At 58.1% G+C, this 12,835-nt stretch overlaps 1 protein-coding gene across 1 annotated transcript; it reads right to left on the bottom strand.

Moving 5' to 3' along the window:
• Nucleotides 1-220: 220 nt before the first annotated feature.
• Nucleotides 221-11,518, bottom strand: ZBP1 (Z-DNA binding protein 1). The gene is made up of 9 exons (XM_032878909.1): nt 11,251-11,518; nt 10,360-10,456; nt 8,486-8,707; nt 7,874-7,939; nt 7,329-7,502; nt 5,922-6,086; nt 4,542-4,748; nt 3,357-3,590; nt 221-454 (listed from the first exon to the last, which is right to left on the bottom strand). Exons 1-9 carry the CDS (start codon nt 11,257-11,259, stop codon nt 222-224), a joined length of 1,407 nt encoding a protein of 468 aa, XP_032734800.1. The 5' UTR covers nt 11,260-11,518; the 3' UTR covers nt 221.
• Nucleotides 11,519-12,835: the final 1,317 nt, after the last annotated feature.

Below are 12,835 nucleotides of genomic sequence, written 5' to 3'. Positions count from 1 at the left end.
GAGATCAGGCAGCCATAATGGGCCTTGAGGAAGTCAGGTCTTGAGCGAGGGAAGAATGGACAGCCATGATAGAAGGGGGCCAGGGAGGCAGTGGACAGATGCGCCTTTGCCCAGCCCCAGGCCAGGCCCAGCCCAAGTGCTGACTCTCGCTAGCCACATGTCAGGAGGCAAGAAGGTGGACAAGAGCGTTTATGAAACTCAGAAGGCACAGGACCAAGGGTTCACTGGTGTCTCCCTGCTCTTCCTGAGAGAGTCTGGCTGTTTGTTCTGGTCTCCACCTGCCCCTGGGAGTCCATGTCTGGGGTTCTGTCCACCTGGCTGCTGTCTTCTGTAGTTTGGGGATCCCTGCTTTCAAGAGTCACAGCTTCAAGGTGGGAGATGAAGGTCAAGACGTCGCTGTTGCCGGGGGGAGCCTGGTCACGGTCATGAGGAAACTGGCTTCTAGGCTCTGCACCTTCGGAGAGAAGATCCCAGGAAGAGAAGCTGTTGCCAAAGGGACACAGGGGCCCCCTTGTCTCAAATAACTGAAGCCATCTGGCTCACCGGGGACCCATCTCTGAGACCCCGCCCGCTCTCACCTGGACGGTGTAGTAGCTCCCGTCTTCCCCCAGGTCCCCCTTGGTTCTGTCCCCTCACTGTCTTCGGTGAGACTTTAACACTTGCTCCTGCTCAAAACCCGCCAGGGGCTCCCCAGTACACTTAAAAGAAGATGCAGACCCTTCTTCTGGGCTTCCCAGCTCGGAGAGACCCAGCCCTGGCTGGTAGAACGCCCTACCTCTTGCTCCCTAGGTTCCTGCAGGACTCTGAACAGGACCCTTGCACGTGCTGTCCCCTCCACCCGTAGTGCCTTCCCCGATCTTTGCTTGGCTGGCTCCTTCTCCTTCAGATGCCACCTCCTCCTGGAACCTTCTCTGATTGCCTTGTCAAGGCAGCTCCTCGCCCATCATGGCATTGCCCACCCCTCCCAGGTTTTTTGTTTGTTTGTTTGTTTGTTTGTTTGTTTTATGGTGCCCGGCTTTCTTCAAAAGGCTTTTGATTGCTTAGTGAGCTGCCTGTCTTTGTCCCCGGAATGTTTCTCTGAAAGTTTCACTGCTGTGTGTCCAGGTGAAGGAGGGTTTAGGGCAAGGGCAGGGCCAGAACTGGGAAACGAATGAACTTCTTCTTCCCAATACAGGAAAGACAGAAGAAGGCCTAAGGAGGCTACAGCATTATTTCTGGGAAGACTCAAGGGTCTGAGTGACTGGGGGGTGGGTATGGACTAGAGGAGGGGTCCTGTTCCAGAAGGCTCCAAGGAGGGCCAGCTTCAGGGACACGTGGCCTGGGCCCATGTTCAGAGGGAGCCTGGGCTCAGTTCAAAGCTCGGCTCTGTCTTGAAATTCTGATGAAGCTGAATCAGGGGCCCCAATTTTCTGTATTGCGCTGGGCCCCCAAAGTCATGTTCCCGATCCCATCAGGGTGTCACAGCAGCGAGCCGAGCAGGTGGGGGCTGGGAGCTGCCAGCACCCCTACTGGCAGTCTGTCTAGGAGCCTCAGCTCACAGAGACCCCAAAGAGGGTGCTGCCCTCCACAGCACTGACAGACCCTGATCATCCATTTCCCCCAAGAGGAAAACCTGCCGGGCCTTCCACGTCCTAGGATGGGATCCTGCCCGTCACGTGAGTAAGAAGTTAGGTGTTCCTCAGGCCAGTGAGGAGGGTGGGTAGGGGTGCAGAGTGAAAAGGGCCTTGTCAGTGCCACTGCTGATTCCTTGGGGAGTCACAAAGTGGGGGGCATTAGCTATCTTTCAGAATCAGAGGGCTGTGTTTCTTTCCCACAAAGACGAGTCTTGGCTGGTCCCACCTAAGACCAGGCGGGGGCCCACCACCCCCAGCGTCCCTGTGGGCCTCCGTAGAGGTTTCTGGGAAGTGGGGAAGAGGGCACCTTCTCTCTACTGACTCCTCTCGCTGTTGGAAGTTTAAGGACATGGTCATCAGGATGGGAAGACACTCTTGGCGTCCAGCACAAATGCCCATGGGCCTGTGGTGCCGGCTAGTGGATGCTGGCAAGGTCTAGTCTAGGTTTTCTAACCATGGGGGACTCCTTCATCCAAATCCCAGAGTCAGGAGCTGCGATCCTCCTCCTGATCCTTCCTTCGCTCTGAAGGCAGAAGTCCTGTCATACCCTCTCCTGCTCAAATCCCTCTGTGGCTCCTGACAGCCTTGGGATAGAGGTGAAAGTCCCCGCCATGGTGGGGCACCATGCTCTGGCCTCTGCCATCCCTGACGTGTGCACAGGTCACAGTTACACTTCTGTTCACCCACTATCCTGTTCTCACCTGCTACCCACACTTCTCCACCCACTGGGTGCACCTTCCCTTGGCCACCGCCACCTTGTTCCCGCCTGTGTCACCTGCCAGGAGTTGCCTGGCTCTACAACCAGGGGTTAGGAGCTGTGCCGGGAGACCAGCTGCACCAGCGACGTCCTGTTGGCCATGGAGCCCCCTCCCCTGAGTCTCAGCTGGGCTCAGGTGCCATTTTCCAGCCCCTCTTGAGGCCAAGAGCAAGCCCATGGACTGAGGCCGGGAGTGTGCATGTGCTCGGTGGAAGGCGGATGGCTGGGCCTCTGTAGCGTCTATGTCCCCAGATGTGTCCAGACCTCCCTGGATAGCCCGGGTTCTGTGCCTCCCGCCAGCCTGGACGGCCTCCCCTCGCTTGTGTGCTGAACCTCCCGCAGGTGGGAGCCACTCTGGTTAGAGGGTCTCTTTGTTGCAACAAAGTATCCTCTCTCTGAGACTGACCGTCACTTGCTGTGGTACCCCAGCGCCTGCCACGACGCCTAAAACAACACCAGTGGTAAAAATATTTCTCGATGCCTGGAGGCATGTGTGGGTTGGGCACAGGGCCAAGCTTTGCCTGTAGAGCTCCCCCAGTCCTCACTACAACCAGGAGCCACAGGCAATTATCATCCTTCTGTCATGATAGGTAAACAGAGGCCCAGAGCTAAATGCTGGGCTAGGCCACTTGGCTAAAAATATTTGACCCCACACACTAACTCCAGGGCTGTTCTCTGCTATGACACTCTGTTGCTTTCCAGACTCTTGGAAATGGGAGATTCGAGAATGACTGATGATGAGTGGATGGATGGATGGGTAGGTGGGTGGATGGGTGGGTGGATGGATGGATGGATGGATGGACGGATGCAAGGATGGATGGATGGATACAAGGATGGATGGATGGATGGATGGACGGACGGACGGACGGACGGATGGATGGATGGATGGATGCAAGGATGGATGGATGGATGGGTGGATGAGTAGATGGATGGGTGGATGGATGAGAGAGAGAGAGAACACAGGGCCCACTTTGCCCCAGGCTCACCTGCATCCTTGCCTGGCTCCCCAGGGTACCTCCTGCTGTCCTCAGGCCTTACAACTCCTTCTGGACCAGCTGTCTCTGAGCTGACAGTCATTCTGTTGCTGTTGCCGATGGCGGTGTCCTCAAGGAAGCATGAACTGATACAGACTCTCTGGGCCACCTCCTCCTCAGCAGAAGGTCCTGGTTTGGGCATTCGAATTTTGAACAAAGCTTCTGGGCCATCCGTGGTGGCAGAGACTATGGGTCAGCCAAAGACAGAGATGTCAGGAGGGCTACATGAGCAGCAGGATGGTGGCCCTGAGCCCTGACGGCCCCCCAGCCTGGCTTTCAAGTTCTCCCCGGCCGGTTCTCCTCCCTGAAGCCAGGCCAGGCTCGGTCCACAGCCGAGAGCCTGCCTCCCTCAGCACCTCTGCACACAGCCGGGCTGCCGGCTCTCTCTGCCACCCAGGTCCGCCGGCATGGATGCCACCTCCTTTTGTGCCCTTCCCCGGGATTCGAGCACCTCCGCCCTCCCCGCCCCCGCCCGCTCCCTTCTCTGCTGCTGGCTTCCCCGTAGCTCCAGAACACCATCTCCAACCTGTGCTTAAAGTCTTCTCATGGTCACAGCCAGCCCCCAACCCCTGCCACCTGGCTCCTTTCCCATCCAAACTTCGGACAAGAGTTGCACACAGTCCCCCCTCCTCCTGACGCTCCTCTGTCACCTCAGGTCACCACAGACCCCTGTGGCTGGACCCCATGGAACTCCCTGAACTCATTCCCTTTTTTCCTTCCTGGAAACTCTCCTCCGGGCGTCCCTGCCTCGCTGCTGTTTTGCCCCAGCCTGTCTCTGGGTTACCAGAGGACTTAGCCTGGGCTTTCTGGTCCCTGTGGACAGCACTCGGTAGGACACCAGGTACTCAGATGGCTCCTGCCCCCTCCTTAGAAGCCATTCCAGGCTGGCCGTCTCCTCTGACCCTGCTTCATCTGGTCCATGCCTGTCGTACAGAGGATACAGTTTTCCCACGGAGGGTGGGTGGCAGGGAGCGGGACCCCAAGTGCCGGCTCTGGAGCCCCACCTGCTCCACTGTGTAGACAGCCTCCCGGTGGAAGGAAAGGAATTTCCCATCTTGCCTCTCTCCTGGCAAAAAATGGCTCAAGTTCTGTCCAGTGGGGAGATGGATGGGGTGGGGTGGGGGCAGGCTGGGTTACCTGGGGGGCTGATTGGGGGGCTGCAGGCTGCAGGGCCCTTGGCCGGGGCACCGTTGAGATTCATCTTGTTGCCGTGTCCCACCTGTACCCGCCTGAGCACAGACTTCTCCAAGCGGATGTCCTGGGGTCCCCAGGCTGCAGCCGGAGAGGTCTGAGATGAGGGGTCAGCTGGTGCCACTGGGGGGAGGTGGAGGGGAGCCATGGAGCCTAGCAGGGGACACAGCAACATGACCTCAGACCCTCAGCCTCTGAAGCCCCCTCCCCCCCTACACATGCAAAGTCCTGGCTGGACAGAGGAGACTGGCCTCTGAATTCTTGGTGGGTTCTATCGGATGGGAATGAGTGTTTCAGGCTATTGATGGAGAGCAGGCAGACCCAGTAGCACGGTTAGTGTGGGGGTCCCCTGGGGTGTCCTGAGGCACTGGAAAACCCAGTCAGTGAGCACAGCCCTCTGCTCCCTAATGCTCTCAGTCCTCTGAACCCACCAGGGCGAGTCTCCTTGGGTGTTGGCGTATCTTTAACACCCCAGAGCTGGGGCATTCAGAGCCTTGACGTTTTCTCTTTTTGGTATTTATCTTTATGGTAAACTTCCTGGTTTTAAACTTAACGTTAGGCTATAAAAGCTAACTTTAAAATAAATTTGAGTAGAATAGAAAGATAAGCAATTTAACTATATTAAGTAAATAATCAGACATGGGCCTGGCCCAAATTGGGGAGGGCAGAGGCCAGAGGACTAAGGTTGGGGAGACATTGACCTAGATTCTAAAACAAAGTTCCTCATTTCACTGCTGAGGAAACTGAAACCCAGAGTCGGGGGTGGGTGGGGGAGGAGTAGGCTCTCTCCGGGTCACAGGGAGGATGGCAACTTTTGGGCGGATGCTGCCACTTATGTTCCGTGGCTGCTCTGATAGGGGCCCTGTGCCCTCTTGCCCCAGTGTCTGGCAGAGAGGAGGCACTCCTTTGCAAGACTGTATTTTAACAAAAGTAGGATGTTGCTGGTAAGATGCATCCCAGTTTCTAAGATGTTAAAATGTGTGTGGGGGGCCCATGGGGGGAGTGTGTCTCAGAACAAAAGAAGTACTACAGTGACGCCTTGGGACATTCTACTGAGGGAGCGTGAACACTGAGCTGTTTCTCATGGCAAAGTAACAGGTCCCATTGAAACCAAGGCAGAAGGTATCAGAATGAAGGGAAAGCAGGAGGGGTTTGATCCAGGTACAAAGGAAGACTTCCTCCCTCTCAGGAAGGCCACAAAGGAGGACCTTGGAGATCTGAGAGCTGCCCTTTTTCCTCAGAGCTTGAACGTCCCCCTCTCTGCTCCCACTCTGATGGAGCAGGGACCCCTACCTACAGGGAGCAGGTGTCTCTCCGAGGACTCACCATTCTCCCCAGAGGCCGTCGGTCTCACGATGACATTCCCATGTCCAATCTGGATGTTTTCAGAGTTGCCAATGGAAATGTGGTTATTGGGTCCATTCTGACAGATCATGTTGATTGGATTTTTCTGGTAAATTATTGCAGGGGCCGGATTCCTTCCTCCCAAGTCTGCAAAGTCATACTCCACTCAAGCCCTCTGCCCTTCCTGGGGGTCGGGGGTTTCAAATACCAGGGAGCAGCAACCAAATCTCCAGCAGAGCGTGTTAAAACCCAGACGCCCCCGTGTCCACCCTGAGCGTCCTTGGTCAGGAGGTCCAAGGCGGGACCCAGGAGCCGGCGTGTGTCACAAGCCCCCCCCCCACCAGGTGTCCCAGGTGAGCCTTGCTTAGATGTCCCAGGGGTGGTCACCCTACCTGTGTGTCCTCTGCCACCCCTGGGAGGATCGTGGTAACCTCACCACCCACCCCATCCTCTGTCCCTGTCACGGTGAGGCATCCCCTGACCACTTGGCTCCAGGACTCCTCTCCCCTTCACGAAGACTGCGAGCGGGCTGACCATGGGCTGTTTCTGGCCACGGGATAATCTCTCTTTGGCTCACATGGCACTTTGAAGAATGGGGACTTTCCACCAGTGTTTAAAACCTGGCGGCTGCTGTGTCATCCCGCCTGCGATGCGGAGCCCCTCCCCGCCTCGAGAGCCGTGAACTTGTACATCATCCCGCAGGCCACGTGAGCACCTGCCTGCGGCTCCACCGGCTCCACCGCAGGGCCACGCCCCACCTTTGTGGGACCTCAGCTCTTGTGCCTTGTTGGGGGCCTTCCTCCATAAAAAAAATACTCAAAATAACCGTGTTTGACAGGGTTGGATAAAGGCAAATGTCATTGACACCGGAGTCATGATTAACTCGTCTTTTTTTTTCTGATTTTAAGAGGAATTAGAACAGGGTCGTGGACCCTAATGCTAGGGCCTATGCCTGCTGCACCTGAGGGAGACGTCACCCAGGCCTCCACCCTTTGGGTGTCTGGGCCCAGCCTTCTCTTTCGGCAGCTTCAAAATTCCAAGTTGGGCAAAGTGCTGACCAAACTGTTAGCAAACTCGGGCTGAGCCCCGCATCCCAGGGCTGCTATAGTTAGGAGCAGGACACCTCTGCTCCCGGCCCCTTGCCTTCGGCAACTACAGCCTCAAGTCACTCCTCCAGGAAGCCCTCCCTGGATACTCCCACCAGCACATCCACCTTCCTGGTACCTCCTTCTAGGGACCCATCAGCAAGTTCACCGCAAACTTCGGTGAGGGTCTGACAAGGAACCTGGGGCTGGCAAAGCGCCGGGCAGGGCGCCCACAAGCATTGGATGCTATGGTTTCTCTTCCCACCCTGCCCCATCCAGGCACGGGTGGCAGATGAGGACCTACCTGGCCGATAAACTGCCCATGTACTTGACTTCTCATCCAAGTCCAGAAGGTGCTTCCTCCTCATGGCGTACAAGTCTGGGTTGACTTCTTTCGCTGTCTTCTTTCCCAGCATCTGGGAGATGGTCAGGGCCTTACAGGGCCCCTGGGTTTCCAGAATCCTGTAGATGTCTTCCTCTGGGAGGCAGGGCAGTGGGTGGAGAAGGAGGAGCCCGGGTTTGAATCTCCTCCGCTGCTCACTAGCGCTGTGAACTTGGGCGACCCAGACCCCCTATGCCCTATGGCCCCATGGGAAACATGTGGCTGTAAGAACAGCGCCGCTCAGTGGCTGTTCTTGGGAGCAGAAAAGACATTCGCTTGCCAGACGGTGCCGGGCACAGGGCAGGCACCCGTGGCAGGTGCAACCATGGATCAGGGAGCCTGCCCAGCCATCTAGCTGCTTCCACTGTGCTGACTGAGTCCTGCCTCTTTGTGGGCACCTCTGGGGGGACGGGACAAGAATAACATCGCAAGTGGCCAAGGAGGGTTGGGGCGAGTGGGCTGCTTACGCTGTTTAGTGAGCTGACGGCCAGGTTCCTCTGGAACTGCAGCCACGTCCTGCTGGAGCCACTCTGCTGGAGGAGGAGAGAGCAGTGGGGGGCATGAGGGACGGCAGAGGGGACAGGGACCCCATGGGGCAGAGGTGGGCCGCTCCATGGTGGCCCCGGTGCACCAGCGATCGGGACTCAGAGTCTAGAGTTAAACAAACCTGCCTTCCGGCCTGCCCTGCTGCTCTCCATGCCCCCGGCTTCGCTGCTAACTCACGCCTCTGGGCCGAGACGGTCATCCCCCCATGCGCAGGCCAGGGAGCACCTGCTGAGCGCCAGCTCTGGGACCCCCACCCGAAGCCAGGTCTGTTCTACTCCCATCCCCACGTGGCCGTCGTCTGTGGCACTCCTGCTCATGCTCTGCTGAGCGCCTGCTGGGTGCGGCCGTGAGGCCCTCCCCTCCTCGTCACCCCAGATCTACAAGGCGTGGCCACGGGGTGCCTCGCACCCTTGAGAGGCAGAGCCAGTATTCGGGGAGCCCATGTTCAAACGCAGGCCCGGAGCCCATGTGTCCGCTGCCAGGACTGCCCGTGCTGGGCCCCCCGCCCCGTTCCCTCCTGGTGGGCAGGTTACCCTGGCTGGGCCAGACCGGCTCTGCGGGCTCCACTTCTCTGGTCCCACCCTGGCCCAGGCCCCACGTCGCCAGGCCTTCCAGGAAGACTTTGGACTCCTTCCTCATCCGGTAGAGGACTTGGTTGAGTTTCTTCTTGGGCACTTGGCATTCCTTTGCCAACTGGACAGACCTCACGGGGGAGCCAGCATCCCTCAGCACCTGCAGGATCCTCTGCTCGAGGTCTGGGAGGAGGAGAGAGGGACAGAGAGGGAACTGACTCCTTCCCGAATGGAGCCTGGGCTGGAAGCACCGGGGCAGGGGAGGCACCCCCGGGTGAGGGGTCCAGGGCAGAGGGAGGGGCGGGGGTCCAAGCAATGATACCACTGCTCGGGGATGGAGCCAGGCAGCCAAATGACCTTGGCTGCACAGCCCAGGGACCAGAGGAGGTACCCCAGCCTTCTGAGTATCCCTTGCCTGATGTGAGCCCCTGAGGGCGAGCGGGGGAGGCTCAGCCGTCAGACCTCCCCAGAGCAGAGGGATGTAGAGGGTGGCAGGGTGGGCTAGATTGAGGGCAGAGAGCAAGAAATAGGGGGAGGCAAAGTGCCTGCCTGGGAGGCCTGCTGTCTCCGCCTCCCCCCGGTGCCTTCCCCTCCTCGCGGGCTCTCCATCCACATCAGGGGCGCATCAGCTCATCCAAGCCAGGAAGCTAAGGACACGCAGAAACGGATCTTCCTCCCTGATGCCCAGTTACAAGAGAGCCTTGGAAACCTCATTCCTGGCTCTCTCGAAACTTTTCTTCTCCCTTCCATGCTTCCACCTTCCGATTCTTCATCACCGATTCCCAGACGACTGCGGTCGGGATCCCTCCGGCCCACCCTCCCCTCAGCAGCCAGAGCTTGCTCCCGAGGGCCAGCCTGCCATGCTCCTTCCAGCCCGTTCACCCCTGGGCCTTTGCACACACTGCTGCCTCTGTCAGGAATACTCTTCCCACTCTCCACCTGCCCAACATCTACTCAACCTCCAGGTCTCACTCAAACACCATCTCTCTTGGGGAGCCGTCCTGGGTGCCCCTGAGTGTTTGTGTGTGTCGGTGGGGGTCCCTGCAGAAGGTCTCCAAGGACCCCCCTCTGTGATTGCCAGGTTCCTTGTATTATCTTTGGTGTCTAGCACAGTGCTGCGCACACAGTAAATGCTCAGGAAATAGCATTTGAATGAACAAGTGTCTGAGTGGGTCTGCCCAGCACAGGGACAGGTGTCTGTCCAGATGACCCAGGGCGGGGCCTGGGCAGCTCCTTCTGGGTCATTATATCCCCACCTGAGGTTAATGACCCTAAGTAGAATCCCAGAGGCTGGAGAAAGAGCTCTCTGAACGACCCCTGTTCCTCTCAGACAGGCTCCCACAAACCCAAGCCAGTGGCTCTTTGGGATGCCGAGAACAGGGCACACCCAGTGCCTGGGGAGCTGGAGGGAGCCCCGCGGGAGCAGCGCAGCCTCTTGACAGGAAACATCTGCTCCCAAGAACACGAGGGAAATGTAAAGCAGGATCCTTCTGGGGAAGACCCGGGGCTGGGGCCCCTTGGCAGGGCAGCAGCCCGACCTCTCACCTTCTGGGCTTTCCCTAGTGGGGGGAGGGGTTCTCCACTGTCTGGCCCTGCAGCTGGGCTCTGAGGCTCGCCCTGTGACCGGGACGTGTTGGTCCTTGCTGGGTGCAGATGAGGCTCGGTTAGACCGCCTGGGGCCTCTACCCCTTCACCCACCGAGGTCAGCCTCCAGGGGCCGGGGATCCCCCTCCCATCAACAGCGAGCCTGACTTTGCCTTGTCTTGAAAAGAGTTTCAATTCTTGAAAAGCCTGCCCCTGGGTGAGCGCCTTCCCCTCCCTCCTCCACCACCCACCTGACCCCAAAGGAACCCCAAAGGGGTCGTGGGGTCGGAGATCAGAGTGAGGGCCGAGCCCATAGGGCTGGCGGGCTGAGTCTTCAGGCTGGTGCGTCTGTAAACGGGAATTTGTAAAACGGACGAGGTGTAAGTGACAGGTTGGCAAGGCACACCTGGGAGGGAGAAGTTAAATTCACCCGCTGAGTGACAAGTACTTTCGTGTCCCCCTCATGGAAGTACAAGAGAAACCGGGGATGATCCCGGGCCCTGGGGGCACCCTGAAGGCACCCTTCCCCAACCCCCCACCTGACCTCTTTTCTTTTCTCTGACTGTGGTTTGAGCGCCTACTCTGCCATCCACGGTATCTCTCTGTGCCTCACTTTTCCCACCTGTGAACTGGGGATGAGAGCAGCTACCTCCATGATTATAGTGAGGAATAAACCAGCTAATGATGACAAAACAAGAAGAAAAAACCAAAGCCACCCTCAACCCACAGCCCCCAGGCTCTCTAGAATACACAGCTCGCTTTTCTTGGGTTTTCTTCCAGGAGCCAAGTGTTATCTGTGGTACGGGGGAAACGCAGTCTCGCATATCTTCCTCTCCTGTTGTTCCTTAAAATGAGTGTGAGGTCAGGTCTTCAGACCCCAGTGTCAGCGGTGCCGCCCAGGGTCCCCCTTGTAGGGCCTCAGCGCTGTGCTTGCCCCCCGAGGGCTCCTGAAAGGTGTTCGAGGTGCTCAGGGCAGAGGCGGCCTCCCCGACCAGACCCTGGGTTCCCCTCGGCTCCCGCAGCCACTGTGCTTGGGGACACTGTCAGCTATCATTGCTGTCGTCTAACTGAGGAAAGGAGCTGGAAAGAAAAGTGCAAATCCCACAGGGAGCGTCTACTGTCCCTTAGAAGGAAAAAAGTACCTGTTTCATCAGGGTCCCCAGGGGCCTGGGACATCCTGGCTGTAGAGGCTGGGGGCCTGGAGACGTGGGAACCGTGGCAGGCGTCGGCAAGGTGGCTTGGAGAGGACAGGCTGGGAGGAGGCTGGGTGTCCTTGCTTGGCTGGATGTGGTGCTCCCACAGCTGTGAGGGGACGCGTCAGCTGGGTGGGTGTTTGCTGTTCACACTCCAGAAACAAGCCTAGTCAGCCTGACCTGACCAGCTTTCTGGGGAAAAAGAAAACGAAACTCCTGTGTGTGGCCTCAGAAAAAAAACTGAAAGCAGAAGTGATAAGCAAGGGCCTCTGAGTACGTGTAGGTAGAAAGAGGCTGAGCTTGGCAAGACAAGAGCATTCTCTGGAAGCGCGAGGCTTCCCTGACTTTCTGGGCGCTCGCCACTGCCCACCCTGATCCCCACATGTAGGCTGAGGCCCCTGGTTGGGGGTGGCTGGGCTGCTGCAATCGTCTGCGCGTGTCAAAATCAGAGGTCTTTTTAGTGAGCACCTGCTATGTGCTTTCCAATCGTGCATGCCCCTCCGACCCCCCTTCAGTGCAGGGGCTGGTACTGATATCTTTTCTCAGAGGGGAAACTGAGGCTTAAGTCATGAGGTCACTTGGCCAAGGCTGGGTTCTAACTCAGCCCACAATTTACTGGCTGCCTGACTTTGGGCAAGTTTGTAAGCATATTTGTGCCTCAGTTTCCTCATCTGTAAAATGGGGCTAATAAAAGTAGCTACTCAGGAGGTCGGGAAGAGGACTGAAGGGGGTCATCCAGTTGAACAGTCTGACCAGACCACACCTGCAGTGCCATCTCCAGCCATGAGCACGGCGGGCACTCACATACCTGGAAAAAGGACCTATCCCTTCCATGTAGTTTCAAGGGGCTCCTGACCCCCAAGTAGGTCAGAGCCACCGTTCTTTACCAGGTAACAGAAAGGGGAACCGAAGTCTACGGTGGTGAAGGGCTTGGGGCCAAGCAGCCAGGAGGGCCACCAACTAGCCCTGGAAGTCCCTGGGCTCAAGGTTCCAGCCTCAGATGCCTGGGGAGGATCTCCACCTTGGAGGACTTTGCCTCAGCACTTCTGCAAAGGGAGGGGCTCGCCCATCTGGAGCAGTGTTTGCAGAACGGGCAGTCCTGATGCCCCGTCCCCACCCAGGCCACTTTCAGCCCGGAGTCTGGGGGCGGGGCGCGCATCGCAGGTGCGCTGACGCGCATGCGCCCCCCCTACGCCCGCGACCACATCCGACAGCTCAGAAGCAACAGGAAACCTCAAGGGTGTTTTGTTTCTGTTTAATGTAAAAATGAGAAAACGTGCTTCTCCCTGTGCATTGTCAATATCCATTTCAAACGTGCCGGGGCTGTTGAGGGAGACAGTGGAGGGGCACCCAGGGAGGGGTCTCGTGCTGAGCCCCCAGTGGGAGGCTGGCGGGGGGCGGCGTCCTGGGACTGGCCACCAGGTGGCGCTCGCTCATCAACCTGGACCCCTGGGCGGCTCCCGGGTCTCTCTGATGCGGAGGGACCCCCTACCCATCACCACCCTCCTTGGGAAACCCCTGACTCCATCTGGCC

This window comes from Lontra canadensis, unplaced genomic scaffold (genome assembly GCF_010015895.1).
Source record: "Lontra canadensis isolate GAN:19392208 unplaced genomic scaffold, GSC_riverotter_1.0 scaffold65, whole genome shotgun sequence".
Taxonomy (NCBI): Eukaryota; Metazoa; Chordata; class Mammalia; order Carnivora; family Mustelidae; genus Lontra; species Lontra canadensis.
The sequence above is the reverse complement of the archived record's forward strand: the minus strand, read 5'-3'. Positions and strand labels throughout refer to the sequence as shown.

Excerpts from the sequence above, each read along its gene's own strand:
- ZBP1 (XM_032878909.1), bottom strand. Across the intron at positions 7,503-7,873 it reads CCGTCAGCTCACTAAACAGC|AGGAAGACATCTACAGGATT; the intron begins GTAAGCAGCCCA and ends CCTGCCTCCCAG. Across the intron at positions 3,591-4,541 it reads CCCCCCAATCAGCCCCCCAG|TCTCTGCCACCACGGATGGC; the intron begins GTAACCCAGCCT and ends GCTGACCCATAG.